At 42.3% G+C, this 14,665-nt stretch overlaps 1 protein-coding gene across 1 annotated transcript in view; it reads left to right on the top strand.

Moving 5' to 3' along the window:
* The window catches only part of LOC311243070 (uncharacterized protein), a gene marked incomplete at both ends in the record, with an annotated part of 84,199 nt that overhangs the window by 46,809 nt on the left and 22,725 nt on the right, over nt 1–14,665 (top strand). Inside the window, one exon of the mRNA XM_084332141.1 lies at nt 1,909–1,943. Coding sequence (XP_084188267.1) covers nt 1,909–1,943 — 35 coding nt within the window. The remainder of the gene's footprint in view (nt 1–1,908; nt 1,944–14,665) is intronic.

The following is a 14,665-nucleotide window of genomic DNA, read 5'->3' as shown; positions in this document are numbered from 1 at the left end:
TTTCCACAAATGTGGCTACATCAGTAGGAGAAGAAATTGAAATAATAATCTTATTTATATGAACTTTCAGAAAACCTATCCACCCACCCAGCTCTCATTTACCCACCCAGCTCTCATTTACCCACCCAGCTCTCATTTACCCACCAGCTCTCATTTACCCACCAGCTCTCATTTACCCACCCAGCTCTCATTTACCCACCCAGCTCTCATTTACCCACCAGCTCTCATTTACCCACCCAGCTCTCATGTACCCACCCAGCTCTCATTTACCCACCAGCTCTCATTTACCCACCCAGCTCTCATTTACCCACCAGCTCTCATTTACCCACCCAGCTCTCATTTACCCACCAGCTCTCATTTACCCACCAGCTCTCATTTACCCACCCAGCTCTCATTTACCCACCAGCTCTCATTTACCCACCAGCTCTCATTTACCCACCCAGCTCTCATTTACCCACCAGCTCTCATTTACCCACCAGCTCTCATTTACACACCAGCTCTCATTTACCCACCCAGCTCTCATTTACCCACCAGCTCTCATTTACCCACCAGCTCTCATTTACCCACCAGCTCTCATTTACCCACCCAGCTCTCATTTACCCACCAGCTCTCATTTACCCACCAGCTCTCATTTACCCACCAGCTCTCATTTACCCACCAGCTCTCATTTACCCACCCAGCTCTCATTTACCCACCAGCTCTCATTTACCCACCAGCTCTCATTTACCCACCAGCTCTCATTTACCCACCCAGCTCTCATTTACCCACCCAGCTCTCATTTACCCACCAGCTCTCATTTCTCATTTACCCACCAGCTCTCATTTACCCACCAGCTCTCATTTCTCATTTACCCACCCAGCTCTCATTTACCCACCAGCTCTCATTTACCCACCAGCTCTCATTTACCCACCAGCTCTCATTTACCCACCAGCTCTCATTTACCCACCCAGCTCTCATTTACCCACCAGCTCTCATTTACCCACCCAGCTCTCATTTACCCACCAGCTCTCATTTACCCACCCAGCTCTCATTTACCCACCAGCTCTCACTTACCCACCAGCTCTCATTTACCCACCGCGCTGAGAAGAATGAAGCTGTGCTTATTCTTTTTTTTTATCCACTTTTTCTCCTTATTTTTCTATTCTCCCATTCCAATTTCGTATTGCCAATTCTCCCCTCCCCTGTCTTGAACGTTGCTAGACTATGCATCCCACTGGTCGGCTGTAGTGAGGATGGAAGCCTTGCATCACGTGTCCCCTCCGCCTCCGGTACACGAGGAGGCAGCCTGTCGCATCTTTTCACCAGACAGCGCGGACTCTCAGTGGCGAGGAGTAACGCGTAGGAGGGACACACCGCCCCCGATACTTCCTGTCTCTGCTGTGCAGGCGTCACCCAACCGACCTGTAGGAGTCACTGTCCACAACGTCCAATCCCCACCCATCGACTTCCACCCGCTAACTCTTGTCAATTGAGATAATATGACGACTGGCCCAAGCCGCAGGCAATGCTGACACCGGGATTCGAGACCGGAGTCTCTTGCATTGGTGATGACCGCAATCTCTGCTACGCCACCCAGCCGCCCTAAAGCTGTGCTTATTCAACAATAATTAATTACTACTGAAGCTTTGAAGCCCAAGAAATGGGCCAGCCATAGTTTTAGAGCAGTGGTTTTCAAACTTTAAACTTTTTTTTCACAACCCGAAACTGATATGGCATGAGTTCTTGGTTTTTGTTTTTCAACCAACATTTTCCTGTAATCATAATACAACCTGCACTGTATATTTTGACGGCACTAAAATACAAATGCGCTGTTTCATCCTCCCATCGGAAATTATAAAAAGCCCTGCATGCCGTGTTTGTGCTGAGTAGTGAGAATATGCTTTGCTCATGTCTCCCTTCTTCCCACAGCACGTTTGGCGCTCACAGCACTGGATCGCTCTGAGGTGAGTTCTCTTGTCCTTGTATCAACAGCTCATTCAAACAACGAGAGACATGTAAATGATCTGCCCTTTGGTTCATCTCAAGAAGGTGCTGAATGAGCTCAGTGGCATCTTTTTGCTTTTGGTCAATGTTAGCATGGTGTTATTCACCATCATGGGGGGGGGACTTATATTCTACTACAATTTATTCAAGCATAGTACGAACACATTTGTCACATACAATCGGGGAAATAAGTATTGAACACATCAACATTTTGTTCAGTAAATGTATTTCCAATTAGCGTATTCAAGCAAAATTTGCACCAGACTTTGGTATTAACTCAAGAAATCCAGACAAGAAATCTAAACATTAAAGTCCATATGTAAATAAAGTTATGTGTAATAAAGTGGAATGAAATGGGAAAAAAGTATTAAAATAAAGAGCCATGGACCACTAGGAAAGAGCTCCAGAAAGACTTGGAGGCAGCAGGTAGAACTGTGCCAGAAAGGACTAGTGTTGTCATGATACTGGAATTTCGACTTCGATACGATACCTTGAAAAGTATCGATACTTCGATACCATTTCGATACCAAAAAAATTAATAAAAAATAATAATATATATATATATATAGTTTTTTTTTCTTTTTTTTTTCTTCTTTTTATAAACAAATTTAGCTTTTGTTGCTGGTTGATTCTCCTCAGCTTCTCTCTGGTACTATAAGAGAAGATAAATATAACACTTTTAAAACCCTTTGTTTATCTTTAGATCACACATTTAAAAATAACTGTTCAATCATTTTTATTGCAGAACATGGTATTTTCTCAAGCAGACAGATGTAAACACTGTAATCTGTGTTGCATGTACCTGACAAACTGAACTGTTTGTATTACAGTTAGTAACAGTTTCGATTTTTATTTAGAGAGAGAGAGAGGCTATGCTCGGAGCATTTTAGTAACGTTACACTGTAAACCCGCATGTTCAAAATAATCAATTCGTTTGAGTAGGGTATACTCAATATTCTATGAAAGTTCTACTAACTTGAATGTCTTGAGTTCGTGTGACGTGTTCTTATGTTTTGAGTAAATAAAACTCATAGTTTTTGATTGACTTGGAACTATTCACTTATTAAGTAAGTATAATGTAAAAGCATAACTTAAGTACAACTTAAGATAATTAAGTAGATACAGACTCTAAACCGCATTATGTTTTGAGTAAATAAAACTCATAGTTTTTGATTGACTTGGAATTATTCACTTATTAAGTAAGTATAATGTAAAAGCATAACTTAAGTACAACTTAAGATAATTAAGTAGATACAGACTGTAAACCGCATTATGTTTTGAATAAATAAAACTCATCTTTTTTGATTGACTTGGAACTATTCACTTATTAAGTAAGTATAATGTAAAAGCATAACTTAAGTACAACTTAAGATAATTAAGTAGATACAGACTCTAAACCGCATTATGTTTTGAGTAAATAAAACTCATTGTTTTTGATTGACTTGGAATTATTCACTTATTAAGTAAGTATAATGTAAAAGCATAACTTAAGTACAACTTAAGATAATTAAGTAGATACAGACTGTAAACCGCATTATGTTTTGAGTAAATAAAACTCATAGTTTTTGATTGACTTGGAACTATTCTCTTATTAAGTAAGTATAATGTAAAAGCATAACTTAAGTACAACTTAAGATAATTAAGTAGATACAGACTGAAAACCGCATTATGTTTTGAGTAAATAAAACTCATAGTTTTTGATTGACTTGGAACTATTCACTTATTAAGTAAGTATAATGTAAAAGCATAACTTAAGTACAACTTAAGATAATTAAGTAGATACAGACTGTAAACCGCATTATGTTTTGAGTAAATAAAACTCATAGTTTTTGATTGACTTGGAACTATTCACTTATTAAGTAAGTATAATGTAAAAGCATAAATTAAGTACAACTTAAGATAATTAAGTAGATACAGACTGTAAACCGCATTATGTTTTGAGTAAATAAAACTCATTGTTTTTTATTGACTTGGAACTATTCACTTATTAAGTAAGTATAATGTAAAAGCATAACTTAAGTACAACTTTATTAACAGATTGCAGAATGGGTATAGAGGTGTGATAGGTGTGAGAGGTGTGATAGGTGTGATAGGTGTGATAGGTGTGAGAGGTGTGATGGGTGTGATAGGTGTGAGAGGTGTGAGAGGTGTGAGAGGTGTGATAGGTGTGAGAGGTGTGATAGGTGTGATAGGTGTGATAGGTGTGATAGGTGGGATAGGTGTGAGAGGTGTGATAGGTGTGAGAGGTGTGATAGGTGTGATAGGTGTGAGAGGTGTGATAGGTGTGAGAGGTGTGATAGGTGTGATAGGTGTGAGAGGTGTGATAGGTGTGATAGGTGTGAGAGGTGTGATAGGTGTGATAGGTGTGAGAGGTGTGAGAGGTGTGAGAGGTGTGATAGGTGTGAGAGGTGTGATAGGTGTGAGAGGTGTGAGAGGTGTGAGAGGTGTGATAGGTGTGATAGGTGTGAGAGGTGTGAGAGATGTGATAGGTGTGAGAGGTGTGAGAGGTGTGAGGTGTGAGAGGTGTGATAGGTGTGAGAGGTGTGATAGGTGTGAGAGGTGTGAGAGATGTGATAGGTGTGAGAGGTGTGATAGGTGTGAGAGGTGTGATAGGTGTGAGAGGTGTGAGAGGTGTGAGAGGTGTGAGAGGTGTGATAGGTGTGAGAGGTGTGATAGGTGTGATAGGTGTGAGAGGTGTGAGAGGTGTGAGAGGTGTGAGAGGTGTGATAGGTGTGAGAGGTGTGAGAGGTGTGAGAGGTGTGATAGGTGTGAGAGGTGTGATAGGTGTGAGAGGTGTGAGAGGTGTGATAGGTGTGAGAGGTGTGAGAGGTGTGATAGGTGTGAGAGGTGTGAGAGGTGTGAGAGGTGTGAGAGGTGTGATAGGTGTGAGAGGTGTGAGAGGTGTGAGAGGTGTGATAGGTGTGATAGGTGTGAGAGATGTGATAGGTGTGAGAGGTGTGAGAGGTGTGATAGGTGTGAGAGGTGTGATAGGTGTGAGAGGTGTGATAGGTGTGAGAGGTGTGAGAGGTGTGAAAGGTGTGAGAGGTGTGATAGGTGTGAGAGGTGTGAGAGGTGTGATAGGTGTGAGAGGTGTGATAGGTGTGAGAGGTGTGAAAGGTGTGATAGGTGTGATAGGTGTGAGAGGTGTGATAGGTGTGATAGGTGTGAGAGATGTGATAGGTGTGAGAGGTGTGATAGGTGTGAGAGGTGTGAGAGGTGTGATAGGTGTGATAGGTGTGAAAGGTGTGAGAGGTGTGATAGGTGTGAGAGGTGTGAGAGGTGTGATAGGTGTGAGAGGTGTGAGAGATGTGATAGGTGTGAGAGGTGTGAGAGGTGTGATATGTGTGAGAGGTGTGATAGGTGTGATAGGTGTGAGAGGTGTGAAAGGTGTGAGAGGTGTGATAGGTGTGAGAGGTGTGATAGGTGTGAGAGGTGTGATAGGTGTGATAGGTGTTAGAGGTGTGATAGGTGTGATAGGTGTGAGAGGTGTGAAAGGTGTGATAGGTGTGAGAGGTGTGATAGGTGTGATAGGTGTGAGAGGTGTGAGAGGTGTGATAGGTGTGAGAGGTGTGAGAGGTGTGATAGGTGTGAGAGGTGTGAGAGGTGTGATAGGTGTGAGAGGTGTGATAGGTGTGATATGTGTGAGAGGTGTGATAGGTGTGATAGGTGTGAGAGGTGTGATAGGTGTGAGAGGTGTGATAGGTGTGAGAGGTGTGAGAGGTGTGATAGGTGTGAGAGGTGTGAGAGGTGTGAGAGGTGTGATAGGTGTGAGAGGTGTGATAGGTGTGGTAGGTGTGAGGTGTGATAGGTGTGAGAGGTGTGATAGGTGTGAGAGGTGTGATAGGTGTGAGAGGTGTGATAGGTGTGAGAGGTGTGAGAGGTGTGATAGGTGTGAGAGGTGTGATAGGCGTGATAGGCGTGAGAGGTGTGAGAGGTGTGATAGGTGTGATAGGTGTGAGAGGTGTGATAGGTGTGATAGGTGTGAGAGGTGTGATAGGTGTGAGAGGTGTGATAGGTGTGAGAGGTGTGAAAGGTGTGAGAGGTGTGAGAGGTGTGAGAGGTGTGAGAGGTGTGATAGGTGTGAGAGGTGTGAGAGGTGTGAGAGGTGTGATAGGTGTGAGAGGTGTGAGAGGTGTGATAGGTGTGAGAGGTGTGAGAGGTGTGATAGGTGGGATCGGTGTGATAGGTGTGATAGGTGTGAGAGGTGTGAGAGGTGTGATAGGTGTGAGAGGTGTGAGAGGTGTGATAGGTGTGATAGGTGTGAGAGGTGTGATAGGTGTGATAGGTGTGAGAGGTGTGAGAGATGTGATAGGTGTGAGAGGTGTGAGAGGTAGCTGGTGCTAACTAGCTAGCCATCGCTCCCGGCAGCTAACGCCGGTCCCCGACTGGTGCTAACTAGCTAGCCATCGCTCCCGGCAGCTGACGCCGGTCCCCGACTGGTGCTAACTAGCTAGCCATCGCTCCCGGCAGCTGACGCCGGTCCCCGACTGGTGCTAACTAGCTAGCCATCGCTCCAGGTCCCCGGCTGGTGCTAACTAGCTAGCCATCGCTCCCGGCAGCTAACGCCGGTCCTCGGCTGGTGCTAACTAGCTAGCCATCGCTCCCGGGAGCTGCCGCCGGTCCCCGGCTGGTGCTAACTAGCTAGCCATCGCTCCCGGCAGCTAACGCCGGTCCCCGACTGGTGCTAACTAGCTAGCCATCGCTCCAGGTCCCCGGCTGGTGCTAACTAGCTAGCCATCGCTCCCGGCAGCTAACGCCGGTCCTCGGCTGGTGCTAACTAGCTAGCCATCGCTCCCGGGAGCCTGCGCCGGTCTGTCTGTCGAAGACCGAGGGAACCGCATCAGGCTTCAGCTGATTAGTGGTCTTCTGGACAAACCTTCCACCCCCAACAACATAATCCGAGGCAATGAAGTGTTCGCTGGAGATCTTCATTCCCTGTCCAACAGGCTGATCGCGCCGCCTGAGTGCAGCCAGCCTGAGTGCAGCTAACAGTAGCTACTGTCTGTAACTGTGATGCATTTTCTGTTTGCAGTCCAATGTTCACCAAAACACACACCCACACACTTATAATTTGTTCCTCAACGTTATATAGACAGGTCATGTTTTGTAAACTAACGTTATGTTTAGAATGGAATGAATACATGGGTCGGGAAAGATAGTTAGCTCAAAGCTAATCCGGTTGGGTAGGGCCGGGAACACTGTACAACTGTACAAGCAAAACTGTACATCGGGATATTGACAACCATACTAGGTCATTTACATTGGAGGGGGTTGGGACTCTGTACGAACAAGCAAAACTGTACATTGGAATATTGACAAAACCATACTAGGTAAATTACTGTACATTGGAGGGGGTTGGGTTAGGACATTTACAGGGGCCAGTTTCGAATTGCAGTCTCCTGTAGGTGTTCCTTGAGTGGTTTTGACAAACGTTTGCTTATTAAATACATTCTATACTATAATAATACAAACGTTTCATTGCCTCTCTGTGACGACAAAGTTGTTTAAATAAGGGGAGAAAAGTAGCTAAAACCAATGTATTTGGATGGGACAGGAAGTGCCATTGGCAACCGGAAGTCAGCCGGAAGTGGCTACTATCAGATTGTGCAAGTGGAGAATAGATTCCCCCTCCCCCCTCCCCTCCTCCCCTCCTCCCCTCCTCCCCTCCCCTTCGAGAGGGTAGTCCTAAGCAATTCGCGAGACCTAGAAGATCTCACGGGACTTGAGGTATTCAAACGTAACTTGTTGGCGCGAGCCGCGCGATGATGTCTTCACTACTGGCTTGACAAATAGTCTGAGCCAAACTCCTTGGTAAGTCATTGACAATATAATGTATTATGCCATTCACATACCATAATCTTGCTGTCATCGTTTGACTACATGCTACTTTGTGAATTATTACCGTGGTGGCAAGCAACTAGTAGCCTACAGTGCAGAACGAAGCTTGTAGCATTGTTAGCATTATTAGCTAGCATGCTAGATAGTATACTAGTTAACTGGTAAGTGAGTTCTTATGATCACGTTCAGATACCATCACCGGGCTGTTATCGTTTGACTAAATGTTATCTCTGTGCCGTGGCAAATAGTTTGGAGCTTGTTTTAGCAAATAGTATTGCATATTATTACAGTAGCTAGCATGCTACTAACGTTAGCTAGCTAGCATGCTACTAGCGTTAGCTAGCTAGCATGCTACTAGCGTTAGCTAGCTAGCATGCTAGCTAACGTTAGTCTGCCATTTTGTTTCGTGATTAAAATGTACGTTTTTAATAGTTACATAAGCATTGTTGTAACTAGTGACCTGTTCCACCCCAGGTGAAAATCTGCATAAAATGTATACCTAGGTAAATGGAATATTGCTCCACTTCTACAAGGGCTATTTGCATATTCTTGGTATCTAGGAACATCTATGGACCTCAATGAATGTATTCTCAGTGTCAGAAATATTGTGTCTATTACTAGGCTTGCTTAAATTGTGATGAAACAAAGGAAAATATGAATTATGATTTTTCTTTTCATCTTTGACAGTGAATAAAACCATGATAATAATGACCAAACTTAAACATTCAGTACCCTCTTGAGATCATGTGTACAAAAGATCTAAGGAAATTGATAAAGGGAAGATGATCAAACTGAAGGTTCTGTATATACAGTACTGAATTCTCCCATCCGGACCAATGCAATTTGAAATATTATTATAGAATATAGAATATATGCTTATACATTACCTTATTATAGCCAATTAGCACATTTATATATATATACATATAGTATATTTCAAATGGCCGAGTTCAATTTGGATATAGTATCACCAGGCGTGCATAATAACAGATACTGATATTTACTGTAATCGACTGTACTATTTTATTTCCCCCACAGTGTAACCATTTTGAAACTAATTTCAGATCTAATTCTTCCTACATGGTAACAATAGTGTGGAGAAACTGACTGCGTTTCAATATTTGTCAAAAACGTTACCTTTTGTAGCTTATTATCGCGAATCATAACAATTATTGATATGATTCATTCAGAACGCTGAACTTTGAACCACCATAGTATGTGACAGGAAGTGTAGATCGGAGAAATTTCAACGCAGGCCGATAGCTAGCGATCTCCTCTACAAAATGGCAAGTAAACTACAATTCCGATGGTTCAACATTTCTGGTTCCGGGTCAGAATAGACGATCGCAAATAGAAAACTTAAAATGATATAAGTACACTTTTAACCTATTGCTAAACTATTGCCAACCTAACGTTTTACATTCTACATGTATTTGTGACATAGAAAGCTGATGCAGACCACATTTGCCCTGCGCCGACAGACCATAGTGAAGTCCAGCCCACCAGTGAAAGAGCTCATGGACCTCTGGCCTGCTCTCAAAATGGAGTCTGAGGTAATATAGATCAGCTCTCTTTCCTGTGTTAACATTTGGCACATTCTGTGTGTTTTAAAGTGAAACTTGTGATTCTTAAGCCTGGTTTATATACTCTAGCGGCGCATCTGCGTGTGTGTTCTGTGCGCCCCCGCGAGCTAGTCATCAGCGACCGATTCCGCAAAGCATGTAATGACATGGTTGACCAGAAATCCCGCCGTCATGCTCTGAAGCCCAAACCAAACAAAGTAAGAGATCCACCAAGTTGAAGTGACTAATTGATGTTGATATACTATATTGTCCTGCTGTTTTTAAATATAGGTGTATGCAGAGTTCCAGCTGATTGCCAACCAGAACCTGCCCAACACATTCTACGCTGAGCTTGACCGCCATCTTCCTCGACTGATGACGTTATTCAGACAGAAGGCGTCCAAAACTGGGAACACGGCAGATGCTTTGGCTCACATTTAAAAAAATCCACGATGAACAGGTGAATAGATTATTATACATGACATGTCATAGGTCGAACCTCTGTAACATTGAACAGGTTCAATGATTCAAATGAGCGTTTGAATTTTATAATTAGTCCACCATTGTGTTTGCCATTTTTCTGATTGCATTAAAGATGTGAACATGTTATTTGTGGACATATCTGATTGGACTGTTTAAAATCCGCTTTGTTCAGTAAACATTTCCATATAATACAATTCTTTTTTTCTTCTTAATCTTACATCTTAATAGGAAATCCATGATGTTCACACCAGGCATACCACTGTTCTCCATGCCCTGCCTGTGTATCTGCATGAGGAAGTCTCTGGATTTTTCAAAACCTGCACAGTGAGTCCGAGTGAAAATAATTTACAGTACAACTGTATATTAAGTGAACAGTTAATCAAAATGCCAGAAATCCCGCCGTCATGCTCTGAAGCCCAAACCAAACAAAGTAAGAGATCCACCAAGTTGAAGTGACTAATTGATGTTGATATACTATATTGTCCTGCTGTTATTAAATATAGGTGTATGCAGAGTTCCAGCTGATTGCCAACCAGAACCTGCCCAACACATTCTACGCTGAGCTTGACCGCCATCTTCCTCGACTGATGACGTTATTCAGACAGAAGGCGTCCAAAACTGGGAACACGGCAGATGCTTTGGCTCACATTTAAAAAAATCCACGATGAACAGGTGAATAGATTATTATACATGACATGTCATAGGTCGAACCTCTGTAACATTGAACAGGTTCAATGATTCAAATGAGCGTTTGAATTTTACAATTAGTCCACCATTGTGTTTGCCATTTTTCTGATTGCATTAAAGATGTGAACATGTTATTTGTGGACATATCTGATTGGACTGTTTAAAATCCGCTTTGTTCAGTAAATATTTCCATATAATACAATTCTTTTTTCTTCTTAATCTTACATCTTAATAGGAAATCCATGATGTTCACACCAGGCGTACCACTGTTCTCCATGCCCTGCCTGTGTATCTGCATGAGGAAGTCTCTGGATTTTTCAAAACCTGCACAGTGAGTCCGAGTGAAAATAATTTACAGTACAACTGTATATTAAGTGAACAGTTAATCAAAATGCCAGAAATCCCGCCGTCATGCTCTGAAGCCCAAACCAAACAAAGTAAGAGATCCACCAAGTTGAAGTGACTAATTGATGTTGATATACTATATTGTCCTGCTGTTTTTAAATATAGGTGTATGCCGAGTTCCAGCTGATTGCCAACCAGAACCTGCCCAACACATTCTACGCTGAGCTTGACCGCCATCTTCCGCGACTGATGACGTTATTCAGACAGAAGGCGTCCAAAACTGGGAACACGGCAGATGCTTTGGCTCACATTTAAAAAAATCCACGATGAACAGGTGAATAGATTATTATACATGACATGTCATAGGTCGAACCTCTGTAACATTGAACAGGTTCAATGATTCAAATGAGCGTTTGAATTTTATAATTAGTCCACCATTGTGTTTGCCATTTTTCTGATTGCATTAAAGATGTGAACATGTTATTTGTGGACATATCTGATTGGACTGTTTAAAATCCGCTTTGTTCAGTAAACATTTCCATATAATACAATTCTTTTTTTCTTCTTAATCTTACATCTTAATAGGAAATCCATGATGTTCACACCAGGCATACCACTGTTCTCCATGCCCTGCCTGTGTATCTGCATGAGGAAGTCTCTGGATTTTTCAAAACCTGCACAGTGAGTCCGAGTGAAAATAATTTACAGTACAACTGTATATTAAGTGAACAGTTAATCAAAATGCCAGAAATCCCGCCGTCATGCTCTGAAGCCCAAACCAAACAAAGTAAGAGATCCACCAAGTTGAAGTGACTAATTGATGTTGATATACTATATTGTCCTGCTGTTATTAAATATAGGTGTATGCAGAGTTCCAGCTGATTGCCAACCAGAACCTGCCCAACACATTCTACGCTGAGCTTGACCGCCATCTTCCTCGACTGATGACGTTATTCAGACAGAAGGCGTCCAAAACTGGGAACACGGCAGATGCTTTGGCTCACATTTAAAAAAATCCACGATGAACAGGTGAATAGATTATTATACATGACATGTCATAGGTCGAACCTCTGTAACATTGAACAGGTTCAATGATTCAAATGAGCGTTTGAATTTTACAATTAGTCCACCATTGTGTTTGCCATTTTTCTGATTGCATTAAAGATGTGAACATGTTATTTGTGGACATATCTGATTGGACTGTTTAAAATCCGCTTTGTTCAGTAAATATTTCCATATAATACAATTCTTTTTTCTTCTTAATCTTACATCTTAATAGGAAATCCATGATGTTCACACCAGGCGTACCACTGTTCTCCATGCCCTGCCTGTGTATCTGCATGAGGAAGTCTCTGGATTTTTCAAAACCTGCACAGTGAGTCCGAGTGAAAATAATTTACAGTACAACTGTATATTAAGTGAACAGTTAATCAAAATGCCAGAAATCCCGCCGTCATGCTCTGAAGCCCAAACCAAACAAAGTAAGAGATCCACCAAGTTGAAGTGACTAATTGATGTTGATATACTATATTGTCCTGCTGTTTTTAAATATAGGTGTATGCCGAGTTCCAGCTGATTGCCAACCAGAACCTGCCCAACACATTCTACGCTGAGCTTGACCGCCATCTTCCGCGACTGATGACGTTATTCAGACAGAAGGCGTCCAAAACTGGGAACACGGCAGATGCTTTGGCTCACATTTTAAAAAATCCACGATGAACAGGTGAATAGATTATTATACATGACATGTCATAGGTCGAACCTCTGTAACATTGAACAGGTTCAATGATTCTAAAGGGGCTTTTGAATTTTACAATTAGTCCACCATTGTGTTTGCCATTTTTCTGATTGCATTAAAGATGTGAACATGTTATTTGTGGACATATCTGATTGGACTGTTTAAAATCAGCTTTGTTCAGTAAACATTTCCATATAATACAATTCTTTTTTCTTCTTAATCTTACATCTTAATAGGAAATCCATGATGTTCACACCAGGCGTACCACTGTTCTCCATGCCCTGCCTGTGTATCTGCATGAGGAAGTCTCTGGATTTTTCAAAACCTGCACAGTGAGTCCGAGTGAAAATAATTTACAGTACAACTGTATATTAAGTGAACAGTTAATCAAAATGCCAAAAATCCCGCCGTCATGCTCTGAAGCCCAAACCAAACAAAGTAAGAGATCCACCAAGTTGAAGTGACTAATTGATGTTGATATACTATATTGTCCTGCTGTTTTTAAATATAGGTGTATGCAGAGTTCCAGCTGATTGCCAACCAGAACCTGCCCAACACATTCTACACTGAGCTTGACCGCCATCTTCCTCGACTGATGACGTTATTCAGACAGAAGGCGTCCAAAACTGGGAACACAGCAGATGCTTTGGCTCACATTTAAAAAAATCCACGATGAACAGGTGAATAGATTATTATACATGACATGTCATAGGTCGAACCTCTGTAACATTGAACAGGTTCAATGATTCAAATGAGCTTTTGAATTTTACAATTAGTCCACCATTGTGTTTGCCATTTTTCTGATTGCATTAAAGATGTGAACATGTTATTTGTGGACATATCTGATTGGACTGTTTAAAATCCGCTTTGTTCAGTAAACATTTCCATATAATACAATTCTTTTTTTCTTCTTAATCTTACATCTTAATAGGAAATCCATGATGTTCACACCAGGCGTACCACTGTTCTCCATGCCCTGCCTGTGTATCTGCATGAGGAAGTCTCTGGATTTTTCAAAACCTGCACAGTGAGTCCGAGTGAAAATAATTTACAGTACAACTGTATATTAAGTGAACAGTTAATCAAAATGCTAAGTATCAGTCTTCCTTCCTTCCAGGTCTCCCTTGTGAAAGAGATATTTGATCTCGACAGGACTAACCTGGTTAAATAAAAATAACCTTCTCACCAAAAAAATAGTTCTAACTAAAATATAAACAACTTACAAACACAACTCCATATACTTAGCTTTGTGCTGCACTTTGTAGAAACCATGGATTTATTTGTGATTATTATGTCTCTTTCATTCCTTCAGGACACGCCTGATGAGCCAGAGCTTCAGGGTGTTGCAGTGGCCCTCCTTACTGTCATCAGTGACCATGACACAAGTCCAGTTCACTACCAGCCTGTGACAATCTCTGATTGGTGATTCCTTCCTGGTAATGTTTGGACTAATCTATGCACTACACCTCAGCTACCCCAAGGGACTTACCAACACTTTTGAATTCATTCAGAAGATTTTACTAGGTCTAGAAGCTGGTAAACTGTTGCCCAGGTTGCAGACTCTCAAGAATGACTTGATGATGCAATAATTTTTTTTCTTCTGATTTTTCAATGGATTTTCTCCCCGTCCCAATTAGTCGTTGTGCCAATTCCCCCCCCCCCCCTACCTGGTGCTGTATGCATGTTCTCCTACGAGTCGGTATAAGGGCGTCCCGAATCGATCGCACGCTTCCCCCGAGACGTGCGCCGACAGCCAGTGACGTCTTTTCACTTGGCAGCGAGGGCTCTCATTGGTGAAGTGTAACGCGTGGGAGGGCACGCTATCTCCACCAAGTCCTGCCCCGCTTAGCAAGCGCCGAGACCTGACCTGTAGGCGTCGCTGTCCACAACGCCAGATTCCCACCCGCCAGCTTCCCCACCCCCTAATACTGCCGAATTGTATTAGTGTGAACGGCCAGCCAAGCTGGTGACAACGCAGGGAGTTGGATTCGAACACGCGAATCCAGTGTCTCCAGCGTTGGTGACGAAC

This window comes from Notolepis coatsorum, assembly GCF_963971535.1.
Source record: "Notolepis coatsorum genome assembly, chromosome: 1".
Lineage (NCBI taxonomy): Eukaryota > Metazoa > Chordata > Actinopteri > Aulopiformes > Paralepididae > Notolepis > Notolepis coatsorum.
The sequence above is the reverse complement of the archived record's forward strand: the minus strand, read 5'-3'. Positions and strand labels throughout refer to the sequence as shown.